The sequence below is a fragment of the Cervus elaphus genome, chromosome 1 (assembly GCF_910594005.1).
Source record: "Cervus elaphus chromosome 1, mCerEla1.1, whole genome shotgun sequence".
In the NCBI taxonomy this organism is placed as follows: Eukaryota; Metazoa; Chordata; class Mammalia; order Artiodactyla; family Cervidae; genus Cervus; species Cervus elaphus.
Window position 1 is genome coordinate 43,249,031 of NC_057815.1, and position 14,604 is coordinate 43,263,634.

Consider the following 14,604-nt stretch of genomic DNA (forward strand, 5'->3'; position numbering starts at 1 on the left):
GTGGGGGCATGGGTGTGAGTGACTAGGTCTTAGATTAGGCCTTCCGCCTTGTGCTTCCAAGAGGTCACTGGTGGCTCAGACGGTAAAGAATCTGCTGGCAATGAGGAAGACCCGGGTTCGACCCCTGGGTCAGGAAGATACCCTGGAGAAGGGAATGGTAACCCCCTCCAGTATTCTTGCCTGGGAAATTCCATGGACAGAGGAACCTGGTGGGCTACAGTCCTTGGGAACACAAGAGTCGGACACTACTGAAGCGACTTCAGCATGCACGCACATAGAGTTATTGTGATCACAGAGTACGTGTAAAGTTCTGGACACACACTGAGCACCCTATAAACACGAGTTACGATTTGTTACATTGCACGGGTCCTTGTCAGTGTTCCCGATACGTGTGCGGTCTCCCTTAACTATTGCGGGAGCTCTTTTCCCTTCGCCTTTCCCAGCCAGACAGCATTTGGCGATGTTGGTGACTGGTTGGGCTTGCGCACAGGGAGGAGCTGGGAGAAAAGCGTGCGCAGCAGCGAAAGACTTGCAGTGGCGCCTACCAGCCGCTGGGGGCTCGGGGCCCCGGAGTTCTTCCGCCCCAGAGGTCAGAGGTCACGGGGCCGCGTAGGAGAAGCTTTGCGTCGCGGCTTCCCAGTCCTGGCCAGATGGCGCCGGCGCAGCGTTGTCCTCTTTGCCGCCAGACTTTCTTCTGCGGTCGCGGGCACGTCTACAGTCGCAAGCACCAGCGGCAGCTAAAGGTGGCTTTGGAGCGGCTCCTGCCGCAGGTACGGACGGGAGGCTGGAGGGGACCGCGGACGGCCTGGGGCGGGGCTGCGGAAGGGGCTGTGAAGGCAGGGGGTGGGATCTGGGGATCCCGCCGGGGTCCTACTTAGCCTGTCCGCCTTGGCATCCTCTCCGCCACAGGTGGAGGCCGCCCGCAAGGCCGTCCGCGCCGCCCAGGTGGAGCGTTACGTGCCCGAGCACGAGCGATGTTGCTGGTGCCTGTGCTGCGGCTGTGAGGTGCGGAAACACCTGAGCCACGGAAACCTGACCGTGCTGCACGGGGGGCTGCTGGAGCATCTGGCCAGGTGAGCGCCGGGCCCGGAACCCCTCACAGCGGTAGTGTATTAATAGGTTTATATTAGTCTATAAATTAATGGAGGGAGGGTTTAGGGTGGGTGAGAGGAAGAACGTTTTTGTGATTTGATAAGATTGGATGATTCAGTCATCTTGTAGGCATGGCCAACCTTGAGGGTTAGGCCTTATGGTCCCAGTGGTCTCAGTGCTGGGGATGGCCATGACTGGACAACTGGCTCAATCAAGGTTCCTTCCCATCACCTCCTCTCAGATTGTCACATTTTTATTGGAAGGGGGAAACTGGAGATCTTGAGGAAACTATTGTCAGTATTCTCTCAGCCTTGCCCAGAGACCCAGGTGTCAGTTTGCATTATGTAGTCTATCATTGAGATTACTTGTCCTTTCCATTCTCAGTCCAGAGCACAAGAAAGCAACCAACAAATTCTGGTGGGAAAACAAGGCTGAGTTCCAGATGAAAGAGAAGTTTTTGATCTCCCCCCAGGACTTCGCTCGGTGAGTCATTCCTCCACATGATGAGGTAGCAGAGTGTGGATTCTTTGCATCTGTGTCAGGAGCTTCCTCTAATTGTAAAGTTTAGTAAGGACTTCATCAGTGACCATGGTCTTTGTAGCACTCATTATTCTAGGCACCATGTTGAACACAAATGAAAAATGACAGAGTCCTTGAAAGGTTTATAATATAGTTGGGGGGGGGGGGGGATGGTGGGATTTACAATATATTTAGCAAATAGAGAAGCGTATAATAAAAGCTGACCATAGTCAACTACTTTAATATGTAACAGAGAGACTACTAAGTTTCTTTAGAAATAGAAGATGCTTTTTATAGAGTGCAAAAAACATGCTTACCCAGTGCCCACTTTTAATAGTTTTAACTGGCCTTGGAGGGCCCCAACTACCTGGAGTGCAGGAAGCTTGGCAGCACAGAGGGGCTGAGTTGTGACTGCCTCAGAAAGAGGACTCAGGCAGCCTCACATCACCCCTTTTATTGGGACTGTATTGAGATTATGGAGAGTGGAACCCAAGGGGATCCCAAAGTTAAAAAAATACATAGTGTTTATTATTATTCCTTTCTACTCAGTGTGGAGAATAATGAGGAATTAAGAAGTACTTAAACCCGATCACCTTGTCTTCCAGTCTGTTGTTTGGGCCGGGAGGAAATAAGAAACTGCGGCCAGGCACATCCCTGGTGGTTCAGCGGTTAAGACTGCATTCCAGTGCAGGGGTTCAGGTTCTTAGGAGCAGAGATCTCACATGCTTTGTGGCCAAAACAGAAACAATATTGTAACAAATTAAAGACTTTAAAAAAAGTGGTCCACATCAAAAATTAAAAAAGAAACTGAGGCCACTTACTTGTCATAGCCTGACCCAGCTCTATATAATTTTTGGTGGATGAATAAAGGGTAGTTAGCAGAAAGGTTATAACTGAGAATTATATGGATGGACTCTCTGAACTTTTTATTTAAATATAGTTTTGATTTTTGAACTTTACAAATTTCAAGCTCACACAAGACTAAGCCAGGCCAGGCTTGACTGATTTGACCCATAAAGATACAAATGAGCCACTTTTAGATTCAGGCAGCTTATTACTTACATAGGCAGTGAAAAGAGTAAGCCCAAAGTGCCAGCTTCCCAGGTTGTCCCACACACCAAAAAGGACCACAGTGATACAAATAGGGCTGGGTGACTGTAGCATGAACTATGGGATACTGTTGTTGGGGAGCCAAGACTAGACTGCAGCTACAGGCTTTATATCTGCAGCTCTAATCTGAGAGCACAAAGCCCCATACCCCATCAGAACTGGGAGTTAATGAAAAACTGTTTCGTAACGCCCTCCTCTGAGAGATAAGGAGACCAGTGGGAGATGGCCTCCTAGCAGTTCCTTTTAGACCTCCTGTCCTCTTGTGTTCCTGGAGGATCATTCAAACCTTTTGTCAAGACTTTGATAAGTTGCAGTTCAAGGCTTTGCCTGTAAGGTCTGCCAGGGCACCATGGTAGAGCCATTCCCCTATATAAATGTTTTACATATTAAAATTAGGCAAAGACAAATTATCATGTAACTATCAAATTGGTAACAATGACAGAAGAATAAGAATTAAAGTAACATCTTTAAAAAAAATTTTTTTGGGGGGCAGGGCTGCTCTGGGTTTTGCTTGCGGCGTGTGCACTTTCTCTAGTTGTGGGGGGGGGGGCTACTCTCTAGTTGCAGCCTGCAGGCTCCACAGTGCTGGTTCAGTAGTTGCGGGGCACGAGCTTAGCTGGCTCGCATCATATGGGATCTTCCAGGACCAGGGATTGAACTGGTATCACCTGCATTACAAGGTGGGTTCTTAACCACTGGACCACCAGGGAGGCCCAGAATTCAAGCAACATTTGAAAACAAAAATCTGTACACCCTTTGAAGGATATTTTCCAAGGATTAAAGAACTGCAAAGAAATCTTGAGCTTTACTTAGTAGTCTCGTTGACAGTAGTACTATTATGCAGATATCTTTGTGTGTATTGTAGGATAAAAACTATTGCAAATATATTGTCCCCAATATGGGACAATTTGGACATCAGAAAAGGGTAACTGACTTTTCTTTTTTAAAGTATGGTAATGGTTTCATAGACTGTTCCTTTTCCCAGGAAATGCATGCTGAAAAATTTAGAATTAAGTCTCATGTTCTTGAGAGAAAGGAAATGTGTTTGTAAGAGAACTGGAGCCAGTATGGCAGAATGTTAACAGTGGGTCTGGGTGAGAGGTACATGGGTGTTCATTGTACTACTGAGATTTGGTTTCTGGGAGTCTGACACTATTCAGAATCTAGAGAAAAATGATCTACTGAGGATCTTTTCACAACTAGCAGGGATTGGGATTCTGGGGTGACTTGTCCCTTTCCTTTTTAGATTCAAGAAATCCATGGTGAAAAGTCTGGATTCCTATGAGGAAAAAGAGGATGAAGTGATTAAAGAGGTGAGTTAAAGGAATGGCCTCTGAAGGACCCAGCCCCATCTTCTGGTACCTGTCTGAGTCACCCCTCTCCCACAGATGGCAGCTCAGATCCGAGAGGTGGAGCAAAGCCGGCAGGAGATGGTTCGGTCTGTCTTAGAGGTTGGTTTCCCTCGGAGGAGCCAGAGCAGTATCCAAATCCACTGATTCCTGGTTCTCCCAGGTCCAGCATTTCACCTACCAGCTCTTCTGAAGAAAAATTTATGGACTCCATCTGCTTGTCTTGAATTCCCTTCCCTGCCCACCAGGGGGCAGGCCTTATCAGTGGAGAAAATGTGGGCAGGGCTGGGAGGGAGGGAAGTTGCCAGATGGGGCAGTATCCTCAATTTGTCAATTTGTTTACTTCTGGAGGTGGGGAGTATGGCCTAGGCAAATTCTTAAGCATTCTAGACACATTTATTTTTCCTGAATCAAACTCAGCCTCAGACAGTGCCAGACCCAGAAGAGGGCTCTTCAGCACCTGGAAGCTGGAAAGGGACAAACAGGTAAAAGACTGTTAGGAAACCTCTTATTGGACATTCTGACATCTCAGAACATTCTGTAACTTTGATCGAGACATGGAAACAAATCTCATTCTTGCTGTCCTCATGGCTCAAGGACTTAGTCTGCCAGCCTGGCTCCTGTTTTGTCTTTTCCAGCCAAGTAGCCTCCACCTCACAGCAGCCCTCATACTTGGACCTGCCACCAGCCCCAGAGCTTGACTGGATGGAGACAGGACAACCTCTGACATTCATTGGTCATCAGGTACAATGGTTAAGCACGTTGGGAAAGGGCTAATGCCCCCTCAGTTCCCAGGACACCCATCTCCCCTGGCTTTTCTGTATATTCTGGCTGTTCCTGTGTTAGTAGGCTTTTCCCTCTTGCTGCCCTGTTCCATAGTATCATGTTCTCATTCCTCACCCTCCATGGTATCCACACTACCTACATTGTCACATAGGAGCACCAACTCCTAAATCATCCTGTGCAGAATCCAGTTCCAGCTCAACACAGGGACACTTACAGATACCCCACAGGCACCTAACCCCCACCACTCCTCTTTCTAGTAACTGTAGACGGATTATCACCTCCTTTTTTTTCATCTCTCACATTCCCTTAATGAGTATGCCCACCTCCTTTTTTTCATCTCTCACATTGCTCAGTGAGTATGCCTTATCTCCTGAATTTGGCCTCTATTTCACCTTGGAACAATCTCTACTCCTGCAGTCTTGTCCCAGACACCTCATCACCTGCTATCTTTACATCCTATCCTCCAGCCTCCTGCTATGCTCTTTACTTTTGAACATGTAATTGCCATTTTTTAATTGAAGGATAATTGCTTTACAATACTGTGTTGGTTCCTGCCATACATCGTGAATCAGCCATAACTATGTCCTCTCCCTCTTTAACTTCCCTCCCACTGTCTTAAATGATGTCTTCCTTCCCTTCTCTACTTACCCTTACCTCCCCCTTCAGCTCAGATGTCACTTTTTCATGAAAAACTTGTGTCATACCATGTAAAAAGCTGTGCATGTAATTTGTATAATTCATACTTAGTTCTCTTCCCCAGTAATATGTATGCTCTGTGAGGAAAGGGTTGTTTACCTACCATGTAGTAGGCACTTTATTTTTGGACATCTCCAGCCTGAGCCCTTGATTATGGTGGGGACAAGACTTGTCTTTCAGTGATTTACCACGCTCTGTGAGATTTAACATAAACTCAGTGCAGCATTAGCATTGTGGCAGTGGTGCCATCCACCTCCTGTACAATTTCTTCTTCTAGGCTGAGTATCCTTATCATCTCTTGGCTTTCTTTTAATTTTTCCCCCATTTTCCACTACAGGATACACCAGGAATTGGTAATATACACTCAGGTAAGGCCCATGGCAATCTCAAACTGTAAGAGGTTTTTTTTTTTTGAGTTGTAGGTCTTTCACTGGTAGGAGGGTACCCCGACACCTGTGTCAGATGCATCTAACTCAGAAAAGTAACAGACATAATGTTTACCTGCTTACCAGATGTTTTTTTTTTACCTTTCATATCTAAGATGTTTTAAAATTAGTAAATGTGTTGGGACATGGTAATTTTTTTTTTCTTTTTATTGTTCTTAATTTATTTTCTTATCCAATTGGCTACTTAATTCACCAGGGATGTTTTACTTGGCAGTGAAATAGTATATGATAATTTTGCCAACATTTGTTATCTTTCTTGATGTCTTTCTCACATCTTTTTTTTTTTTAGTATTAGCAGCTTTATTCCCCCTCCCCCCCCCCAATTATTTTTATTAGTTGGAGGCTAATTACTTTACAATATTGTAGTGGTTTTTGCCATACACTGACATGAATCAGCCATGGATCTACATGTGTTCCCCATCCTGAACACCCCCTCCCACCTCCCTCCCCATCCCATCCCTCTGGGTCATCCCAGTGCACCAGCCCTGAGCACTTGTCTCATGCATCCAACCTGGACTGGTGATCTGTTTCACACTTGATAATATACAGGGACATGGTAATTCTTATGTGGGTTTTTGTTCAACCTCTGTGTTTTTAAAAATAATACGCTTAATATTTTTATATTAAAGAAAAATAAGAACTGTAAGGATAATTCTTTTATCGCAGGAATACATGTGGTTGTGGAGAAGGAAATAAAAATAAGGGTATTAAAAAAAAGGGTATAAACTAAATAGGGTCCTACTGTATAGCACAGGGAACTGTATTTAATATCTAAAACTACTTGCAATTGAGGGCCAGAGTCTCTGTACCTTACATAATGCCCACCATAGCATTAGACCTGCCACAGCCACACAGCCTCTTTGTGTTTCGACTAAGGGAAAAAAATATTTTGCTTGAAAAATGGAAACACTGCAAAACTTTAGCATAATAAACATGTTTTTCAAAAAAAAGAAAAGCATCTGATGAAGAAACTATCTTCAATATATGAAGACCTCTCAAAACTCAACAGCCTTCCCAGTTGGCACTAGCGGTAAAGAACCTGCGTGCCAATGCAGATTTAAGAAAGATGGGTTTGATCCCTGGGTTGGAAAGGTCCCCTGCAAGGGTCATGGCAGCTCACTCCAGTATTCTTGCCTGGAAAACCCCATGGACAGAGGAGCCCAGTGGGCTACAGTCCAGAGTCAGACACAACTCAAGCAACTTAAGTGCAGCACAAAACTCAATAAAGGCATATAAAAAGTTGGTCATCAAAATAGCTACAACTATGGCCTTATCTGGTGCTTCAGTGGTTAAGGCTCTGCACTCAATGCACGAGGTGTGGGTTTGATCCCTGGACAGGGAAAAAGTTGACCATGTCACACAGCAAAAAAAAAAAAAAAGTATACAGAACTCTTATAAACTGCTGGTGAGAATGCAAAATGGCATAACTACTTTGGAAGAGTTCAGCAGTTTCTTTAAAAGTTGAAAAAATCTAAACGTGCCCCAGCAAATTTGAACAATTCAAAGAATACTCAACAAGGAAGGAATGACTGATACATGCAACACACAATCTCAGAATATGCTAAAAGGTAGACAAAAGTACATATTATATTTATGCAAAATTATAGAAGAGGCAAACTAATCTATGGCAACAGAACACACATCAGTGGTTGCCTGGGCCTGCGAAAGGGGTATAAAGGAGGTGTGCTAAAAAATAATTTAAAGGGGCACAAGGATACACGGTGTGATTTTACTGCAAACATTTCAAATTGTACACCTTAAATGTGTGCAGTTTGTTGTTATGTCATGCCCCCAATAAGCTTAAGCCCCTCTAATTCCCATGGTCCAGAAGTCCTGAAGTGTTTTCATTTCTGCTTAAAAGGTCTTCCTTTTCCAGGTGCCACACCTCCCTGGATGGTCCAAGATGAGGACTATAGCTCTGGGAACCAACAAATAGGACCCTCCTATGAAGAGTTTCTTAAAGAAAGTAAGTTAATACAGGAATGGTGATGAAGGCTTCCTACTCTTGAAGTCTTCTTACTCAAATAAAACTACTCATTGTAGAGGAAAAACAGAAACTGAAGAAGCTCCCACCAGACAGAGTTGGGGCCAACTTTGACCACAGCTCCAGCACCAGTGCTGGCTGGCTGCCCTCTTTTGGCCGGGTCTGGAATAATGGACGCCGCTGGCAATCCAGGTATGAGCCTAGTGTCAGGACCCCAACCTGCTCCCCCCTTGGAGATCTCACTCTTTGTGCTGCTAACCTTTCATTTCTTTTCAGGCATCAATTCAAAAGTGAAGCTGCAGCAAGAAACAAACAGCAGTCACATAAAGGAAAAAAGCTAATGGCTTCCTGATGTATTTCCAACCACTATAAGGCTCAAAGCCAAGACAACAAATCTGTTACATGCTATTATCCTGTAACTGCCTTTCTTAGGAAACAGACAAACCCACTTATTTGATTTAATAAAGTTTTATTTTTTAAAATATACAGCTGGTGGGACCTGTTTAAAAAAAAAAAAAATCAAATCAGAACTATAGACCCTTGTGAAGGGGATGTGTACTTCATATAGGAGCCCCAGGTTCACGAATCTTTACCAGCTCACCTGTTCATGCATCTTCACCAGCAGCTGGGGCATCTCCACCCTTGGTGTTTCTGGTGTAAATCACTTGAGCTCTGTGCTTTGAAACCAGTTTAATAAGTCCTAGAAAGAGAGAATAAAATTTTCACACAATAGTACTATTAAAAACTCAACAAACTAAAAATGCTTAATTAAAGCATGAGTTTACAAGACATGCCTACATTTCTTGGTGTAATCTAACCTGACTCACCCCTTAAAAAGAAGGGACTCATTACCAGCTCTTGGGATGGCTACCCTCACAACACTTGACTGTAACTTGAAAATCACTGTTTCCACTTAGGCACTACGGATAGCCTAGATAACATGCTAGAATTGTATTGCTAACCTCCACCTACTGCATTTAAAATGGCTAACATGGTCAGCCCAAACTAAGGTGCAAAAAGCATACAAACCAGTACAACACACCCTCCTCTCACCTTTACTAAGGAGTTCCTGAAGGGCTGCTCTGGCCAGGGAACCACGAATCTTCAGTCTCTCAGAGACGACAGCTGGAGTTATAAGCTTATAGTTGGGAACTTCTTTACAGAGTTTGTCATATGTTGCTTTGTCAAACAAGACTAGGTTATTGAGCTTGTCCCGAACTTTGCCTTTGGACCACTTCTGCTCACCAAAAAAAAAAAAAAAAAGGAAGGAAGAAAAAGGGGAAAAAAAAATCAGTGCTCTTCAAAGCACCAGTATTTCCCTTCTCTGGAACAACCTGACTCAAAGAATTGTTACAAGGTTGCAGAGTTATACAAGAGTGGGTCTGTCCCTTGGGCTGCAGAAACCTATAAAATTCAGAATCTGCAAACACAGCAAATGAAAGCTGAACTAATCATAAAGCCAAGTTCAAAGTAAAAGAGACCTTGGTTATTGGTGAAGGCATCGGAGACATTACGTTGGGGGGAAAATAAACTATCTTTGAGGCTTTCGGATATTGGCTGAGCCCCACTAGCCCACTTAAAGTAGCTCAGTACACACTTTTTCATTTCCAAGTAGCATATACATCCCCATTCTTTATATGAGTCAAAACCAAAACAGTGATGTGAGTGTAAACTCTTAATAACCTGACTCTAAACCCCACAACCTTACAAGCCATTTGTTACAGTATAGGGAAATGAGACTAGACGCCCCCAACATCCCTCACCATTTGAGGGGCTTTACTCCTACCTTCTTTTTGGCCTTGCCCCCAGATTTGTTCACTGGATCTTTGTCTTTCTTGGCCGACTTTCCGGCATCTTTCTTCTTCTTGTCGTCCTTGGGCGGCTGTAGGAGAAAAGCCGGAATGCGGCCAGGTCACAAGGCAGCCCTTTACGCTCCCGCTACTCCTTCGCCCCCCACCCTGCCCAGACTCCACTACCGGAGCACATGGGGAAAGCTACAGCCCTCCCATCTCCACACGTGGCCCGGCAGTTGTGTGAGCCCTCCGTTGATACTTCCCCAAACGCGCGCCGGCACCGCCTGCTCCCAGAACCACGCCAGTTTCCCCTACACCGAGCTCACCATAGCGAAGGCCGGAGAGCAACTGCGACCACTGCCGCCTCGCTAAGATGTCGGACAAAAAGGAAGTGCGCCCCGCAAGCAAGCCCAGAAACCTCCGGCCGCAGCGATTGCTTCCGGGACAAGGGGCGGAGCCGCGCGAAGGAAGTCCGGAGGCACAGGTTGGGCTCAGGCCCGGAACTGGCTACGGAGCAGGGTCCACCTCCGTAACGTCACACTCTCGGCGTTATCCCTGACTTTTCGATTTTGCGGCCAGTTCTGAGGCAGTCACATTTTACACTTTCCTGGCGCTAAGATCCGGTAAAAAGGAAAGGAGAACAATTTTATAGGTCCCGGCATCTAAAGTCCCTGTGTTAGTGGCACTCAGGCGTGCTCCAAGGGCGCAAGCGTCTCAGCGGGCCCCGCGGGCCGGGGAACGGAAGCGCGGCCTGGAGCGCCGAGAGCAGGTCCCGTGCTGCGCTTCCGGGGCGGGGCCGGGAGGAAGAGGCTGAGTCCTAGTCCGGCAGCCTCGGCGGCAGCTATGGCGATTTTCAGTGTTTATGTGGTGAACAAAGCTGGCGGCCTTATTTACCAGTTGGACAGCTACGCCCCACGGGCCGAGGCTGAGAAAACTTTCAGCTACCCGTTGGATCTGCTGCTTAAGCTGCACGACGAGCGTGTGCTGGTAGCTTTTGGCCAGCGAGACGGCATCCGGGGTGGGTTAGGCTCGTTCCCGGGGCGCGGGGTTGGGGGAGGATGAGGCGGGGCCAGGTGCTGCCTTGGTGGGCTGCTTATCTCTGGGAGGGGGGCGGATGAAATTGGGGGCTGGGTCATTTGTACTGTTGGCGGGATCCGCAGTCTGAGGCTTTGTTGACCCTTAGCTTCGCCATTGCAGTGGGCCACGCAGTGCTGGCTATCAATGGTGTGGACGTGAATGGCAAGTATACGGCCGATGGGAAAGAGGTACTGGAGTACCTGGGCAACCCTGCTAACTACCCAGTGTCCATTCGATTCGGCCGCCCTCGCCTCACCTCCAATGAGAAGCTCATGCTGGCCTCCATGTTCCACTCGTAAGTCCCACAACTCTTCCTAGATTCTGTCCGTCAACTCTTGGCTCATAGGCTGACTGGATTAGTGTAGTTCTGCGCTCAGAGACTTGTTGACTGGCGGTGCTTACCTTTCTCTAAAAAAGTAACACAGCCCCTCGGCTGTGTCCCACTCTTTGTGACCCACCCCCCCCCCCCCCCCCCCCCCCCCCCCGCCATGGACTGTAGCTCTGCAGACTCCTCTCTGTCCATAGAGTTCTCAAGGCAAGAATATTGGAATGGGTAGCCATTCTCTTCTCCAAGAGATCTTTCCCACCCAGGGATGGAACCTGGGTCTCCTGCATTGCAAAGGGATTCTTTACCATTTATTTGAGCCACCAGGGACACCCCATCTACATAAATCCATTCCATAATTGTGGGAGATTTTATTCCTTGGCTAAACCTTTGCTTGTTTTTCTGGTTGAGCTTGAGTAATAGAAGAAAACTCATATTTATGACCGGGGTCAGAGCAGTCATTATCAGTTGGCCTGGTGAGGGGAGTCCATCTAGTCATACCAAGAGTGATCTGAACATAACTATAATTTTTCTTTAAAGTAAATTTTCTCAGGGCCAGCCAGTTAGAGCATTTGAGGGGTGAAATCCACCAAGGTAACCCAGAACTACTAGACATAGTTAATTGGTCACAAACCCAACAATTGGATTGATTTCTAAAACTAGCATAGGATCATGCCTATGATAGAAAAACATTTGATTTGTATGCTAAGATTCAAGAAGTCAAGAAAATATTAATGATCGTACAAGTTGTGTCAAGGATCTTGGGCAAGCTGTCCACCTCCAGTGTCTTCTATTCTTCGTGTGAGTGTAGGGTCCCATCAGCCTTCTCTGTCTCCTCCTAAATTGTCAGTGCTGTGTCATGAAAAGAATTGATCCAGTATGACAAGGCTTTAGGTAATGCTGGCAGTGGTGTGATTTTGTTTGCCTAAGTTACCTTCTCTTTCTTGAGTTTTAATATGTTCATCTTTAAAGTAAGGTGATTAAATGATCTTTAAGATCTTTTCCTGCTGACAGTTGTATTATAAGATGTGTTGGATATGCATAGTCAGCTGGTGGGTAAACATGGCATGGTAATCCCAGAGTGTTAATTTTACCCAGTTTTCAGTGTAGTATGTTTTGTAGCAAAGTGTGATTGTAAAATACATGCAGAGTTCAAATGAATTCTTACAAAATTTTGATACTGCTGCCAGGCAGTTCACACTGCTGATTCTATTTCAAGCTATAATTTAAGTGTTCAGAAGATAAGGGTCACCTCGGTGGAAAAGTTTGAGAAGCACTCCTCCCTTATAGCAATGAGGTGCATTCCCAACTTTGCCTTTCTTGCAAATAGGCTGTTCGCAATCGGCTCCCAGCTGTCTCCTGAACAGGGCAGCTCAGGCATTGAGATGCTGGAGACAGATACATTCAAACTGCACTGCTTCCAGACTCTGACAGGTATGCGCTTCCAGACAGGCCAAAGGCATGCGATGGGTCTGGTTGGAGGAAGGCATTGACCAAAGTTGGCTCTGGTAAGCAAGGGGGTGGTGGTTAGCCTTTTCTGGGACAAGTGCACAGTTATTTGTTTTGTGAATCTAAAGCCAATATTTAATCTTGATGCCAGTTTTGTCCATGCTCAGCCCTCGTTATCCTGTGCTCAGATAAACTCACCTTAGTGTTCTCTCATGTTGCACACACTTTGGAAGGTGTAAGTGTTGTTCCAAAATAAAATTGGAATGCCAGTTGAAAATGGCCTTTGGATCCTGAGTGGCATTGCCTCACTTCGTGAAGGCAGAGCATGGAAAACTGCCTGAGTTTGTTCCCTGCCTGGCACTTTGTGCTGAGAGGCACCCAGGCCAGAGGTAAGCAACAGAGCTAGAACCCAAAGCCTAGTCACTCAATCAGCTGGGTGGTGCTATAAAGTCATTTCACTTCTCTGTTCTTCCCTGTGAATTCAAAGTCTTGCTTTTCATGCTTTATGAGGCAATAAGGATAAAATAAAAATGAGCATATAAAGTGCTGTACAAACAGGACAGTTTTATTTGCTGATTCTCTACCCTTTGGTAATCATTGGTCCCTCTCCAGGGATAAAGTTTGTGGTGCTGGCGGATCCTAGGCAGGCTGGGATAGATTCTCTTCTCCGAAAAATTTATGAGATTTACTCAGACTTTGCCCTGAAGAATCCATTTTACTCCCTGGAAATGCCCATCAGGTAAGCGGTCGCAGTCTGCAGATTCTAGTCAAAGCCTCCTTGTTTTCTCTCCCTGTATTTGCTTCCCCAATGTCATTTTGAAGTGTAATAGTTATTTTAAAATAAAAAGTAACTAGCCTTTCACTTACTTATTCTTTTGAGAAAGCAAGGACTTTCCTTGAGTTTGATGGCCTTCAAGCAGAGTTTCCACTAGCTCTGCCTCTGTACCCACGGTGGGGAGAGAGCCAGGCCTAACACTTTGTCTTGTGCCTCCTGGGCCTGGCCTAGGTGTGAACTGTTTGACCAGAACCTGAAGTTAGCCCTGGAGGTGGCAGAGAAGGCTGGAACCTTTGGACCTGGGTCTTAGGCTCAACCTACAGCGGACCCCACCAAATTCTTAAGAGATCCTACAGCAGGAATCCTGCGGTTTCCACTTTGATGGAGATCCCGGCAGCATTGTTAGTGCACTTGAAAATGGGAGGATGCTGAGCCTGATGACATGTTCTGATCCCAAGCCTTAATACCATTCTCTCTTTCCTCCTATATCTGTCATGGTCCTACTTCCCAACTCTGTACAGATTATTTATAGGAGGTAGGCCCATAAATGTTGTAATAAACATTCCTTTGAGCTCAGTGTTTGCTATCCTAATTGACGGTTTGGGGGAGAAAGCCTCAGAAGGGGAAACAGGAATGATAAGGGAATTCAAGGAAGCTGAGATACTGTGTTCCAGTGGAAAACAAAACAAATATATATTCATTAAGCGAATGAATGAACATGGGACTTTGAAGCAGGAGTCTTGGATTGCCACTGACTTCTTGGGTGGTTCGGTTGTGATGACGATAATGAAAACAATGATGGAACATTTATCAAGGGCTCACAGCCAGATTTTACTGCTTTATCTCCCTTCATCCTCTCCCTTAGCTCAGGATGTTCATCCTGTTTGTGTTACAGATGAGATTTAGCAAAGTACAAACTCTCTGCTTCAAAGTCTCAAAGCTAGTTACCAGTAGACCTTGAACCTAGACTTTCTGACTATACTGTTGCCTCACTACAGCAAGTTATTTAAACTGCCTGACACCCAGTAGCGTCATCTCTAAAATGTGCATTGAATTCTGCAGCATGAAGTTGAAGGCAGAAGAGGCAGGAGCTTAAAGGAGTCCATTTACCCTTCAGCTTTCCCTGGCTCTCTGGGGGTAGAGAATGCAGGTATTAAGGGAGTATTTCTCAAAGCTATCTCTGTATTACACCTTTTGAAAGAA

At 45.7% G+C, this 14,604-nt stretch overlaps 3 protein-coding genes across 4 annotated transcripts; 2 read left to right on the forward strand and 1 right to left on the reverse strand.

Annotated features, from left to right (window-relative positions):
- Positions 1-598: 598 nt before the first annotated feature.
- On the forward strand, positions 599-8,466 carry CENATAC (centrosomal AT-AC splicing factor). Its single transcript, XM_043900729.1, has 11 exons — positions 599-770; positions 910-1,073; positions 1,477-1,575; positions 3,968-4,034; positions 4,110-4,172; positions 4,491-4,555; positions 4,709-4,814; positions 5,890-5,920; positions 7,875-7,964; positions 8,042-8,174; positions 8,259-8,466. Exons 1-11 carry the CDS (start codon positions 651-653, stop codon positions 8,332-8,334), a joined length of 1,014 nt encoding a protein of 337 aa, XP_043756664.1. The 5' UTR covers positions 599-650; the 3' UTR covers positions 8,335-8,466.
- On the reverse strand, positions 4,448-10,261 carry RPS25 (ribosomal protein S25). 2 transcript variants are annotated; one of them, XM_043900743.1, is made up of 5 exons: positions 10,102-10,261; positions 9,769-9,864; positions 9,036-9,219; positions 8,584-8,682; positions 4,448-4,537 (listed from the first exon to the last, which is right to left on the reverse strand). In XM_043900743.1, exons 1-4 carry the CDS (start codon positions 10,102-10,104, stop codon positions 8,588-8,590), a joined length of 378 nt encoding a protein of 125 aa, XP_043756678.1. In that variant the 5' UTR covers positions 10,105-10,261; the 3' UTR covers positions 4,448-4,537; positions 8,584-8,587. The 2 variants fall into 2 exon arrangements, with proteins under 2 accessions (XP_043756678.1, XP_043756674.1); XM_043900739.1 differs by lacking the exon at positions 4,448-4,537 and adding an exon at positions 8,435-8,481.
- A 281-nt stretch (positions 10,262-10,542) lies between these two features.
- On the forward strand, positions 10,543-13,977 carry TRAPPC4 (trafficking protein particle complex subunit 4). Its single transcript, XM_043900735.1, has 5 exons — positions 10,543-10,793; positions 10,973-11,147; positions 12,508-12,611; positions 13,239-13,365; positions 13,633-13,977. Exons 1-5 carry the CDS (start codon positions 10,619-10,621, stop codon positions 13,709-13,711), a joined length of 660 nt encoding a protein of 219 aa, XP_043756670.1. The 5' UTR covers positions 10,543-10,618; the 3' UTR covers positions 13,712-13,977.
- The last annotated feature ends 627 nt before the right edge of the window (positions 13,978-14,604 follow it).

Bases quoted from the DNA above. Each gene is read 5' to 3' on its own strand.
- CENATAC (XM_043900729.1), top strand. From the start codon at position 651: ATGGCGCCGGCGCAGCGTTGTCCTCTTTGCCGCCAGACTTTCTTCTGC. The intron at 4,035-4,109 runs GTGAGTTAAAGG...CCTCTCCCACAG, and splicing joins AGGATGAAGTGATTAAAGAG to ATGGCAGCTCAGATCCGAGA. The intron at 4,815-5,889 runs GTACAATGGTTA...TTTCCACTACAG, and splicing joins TGACATTCATTGGTCATCAG to GATACACCAGGAATTGGTAA.
- RPS25 (XM_043900743.1), bottom strand. The intron at 9,220-9,768 runs GTAGGAGTAAAG...TTTGGTGAGCAG, and splicing joins GGGGCAAGGCCAAAAAGAAG to AAGTGGTCCAAAGGCAAAGT. The intron at 8,683-9,035 runs GTGAGAGGAGGG...CTCTCTTTCTAG, and splicing joins TCAGGAACTCCTTAGTAAAG to GACTTATTAAACTGGTTTCA.
- TRAPPC4 (XM_043900735.1), top strand. From the start codon at position 10,619: ATGGCGATTTTCAGTGTTTATGTGGTGAACAAAGCTGGCGGCCTTATT. The intron at 10,794-10,972 runs GTGGGTTAGGCT...TCGCCATTGCAG, and splicing joins CCAGCGAGACGGCATCCGGG to TGGGCCACGCAGTGCTGGCT. The intron at 12,612-13,238 runs GTATGCGCTTCC...GTCCCTCTCCAG, and splicing joins CTGCTTCCAGACTCTGACAG to GGATAAAGTTTGTGGTGCTG.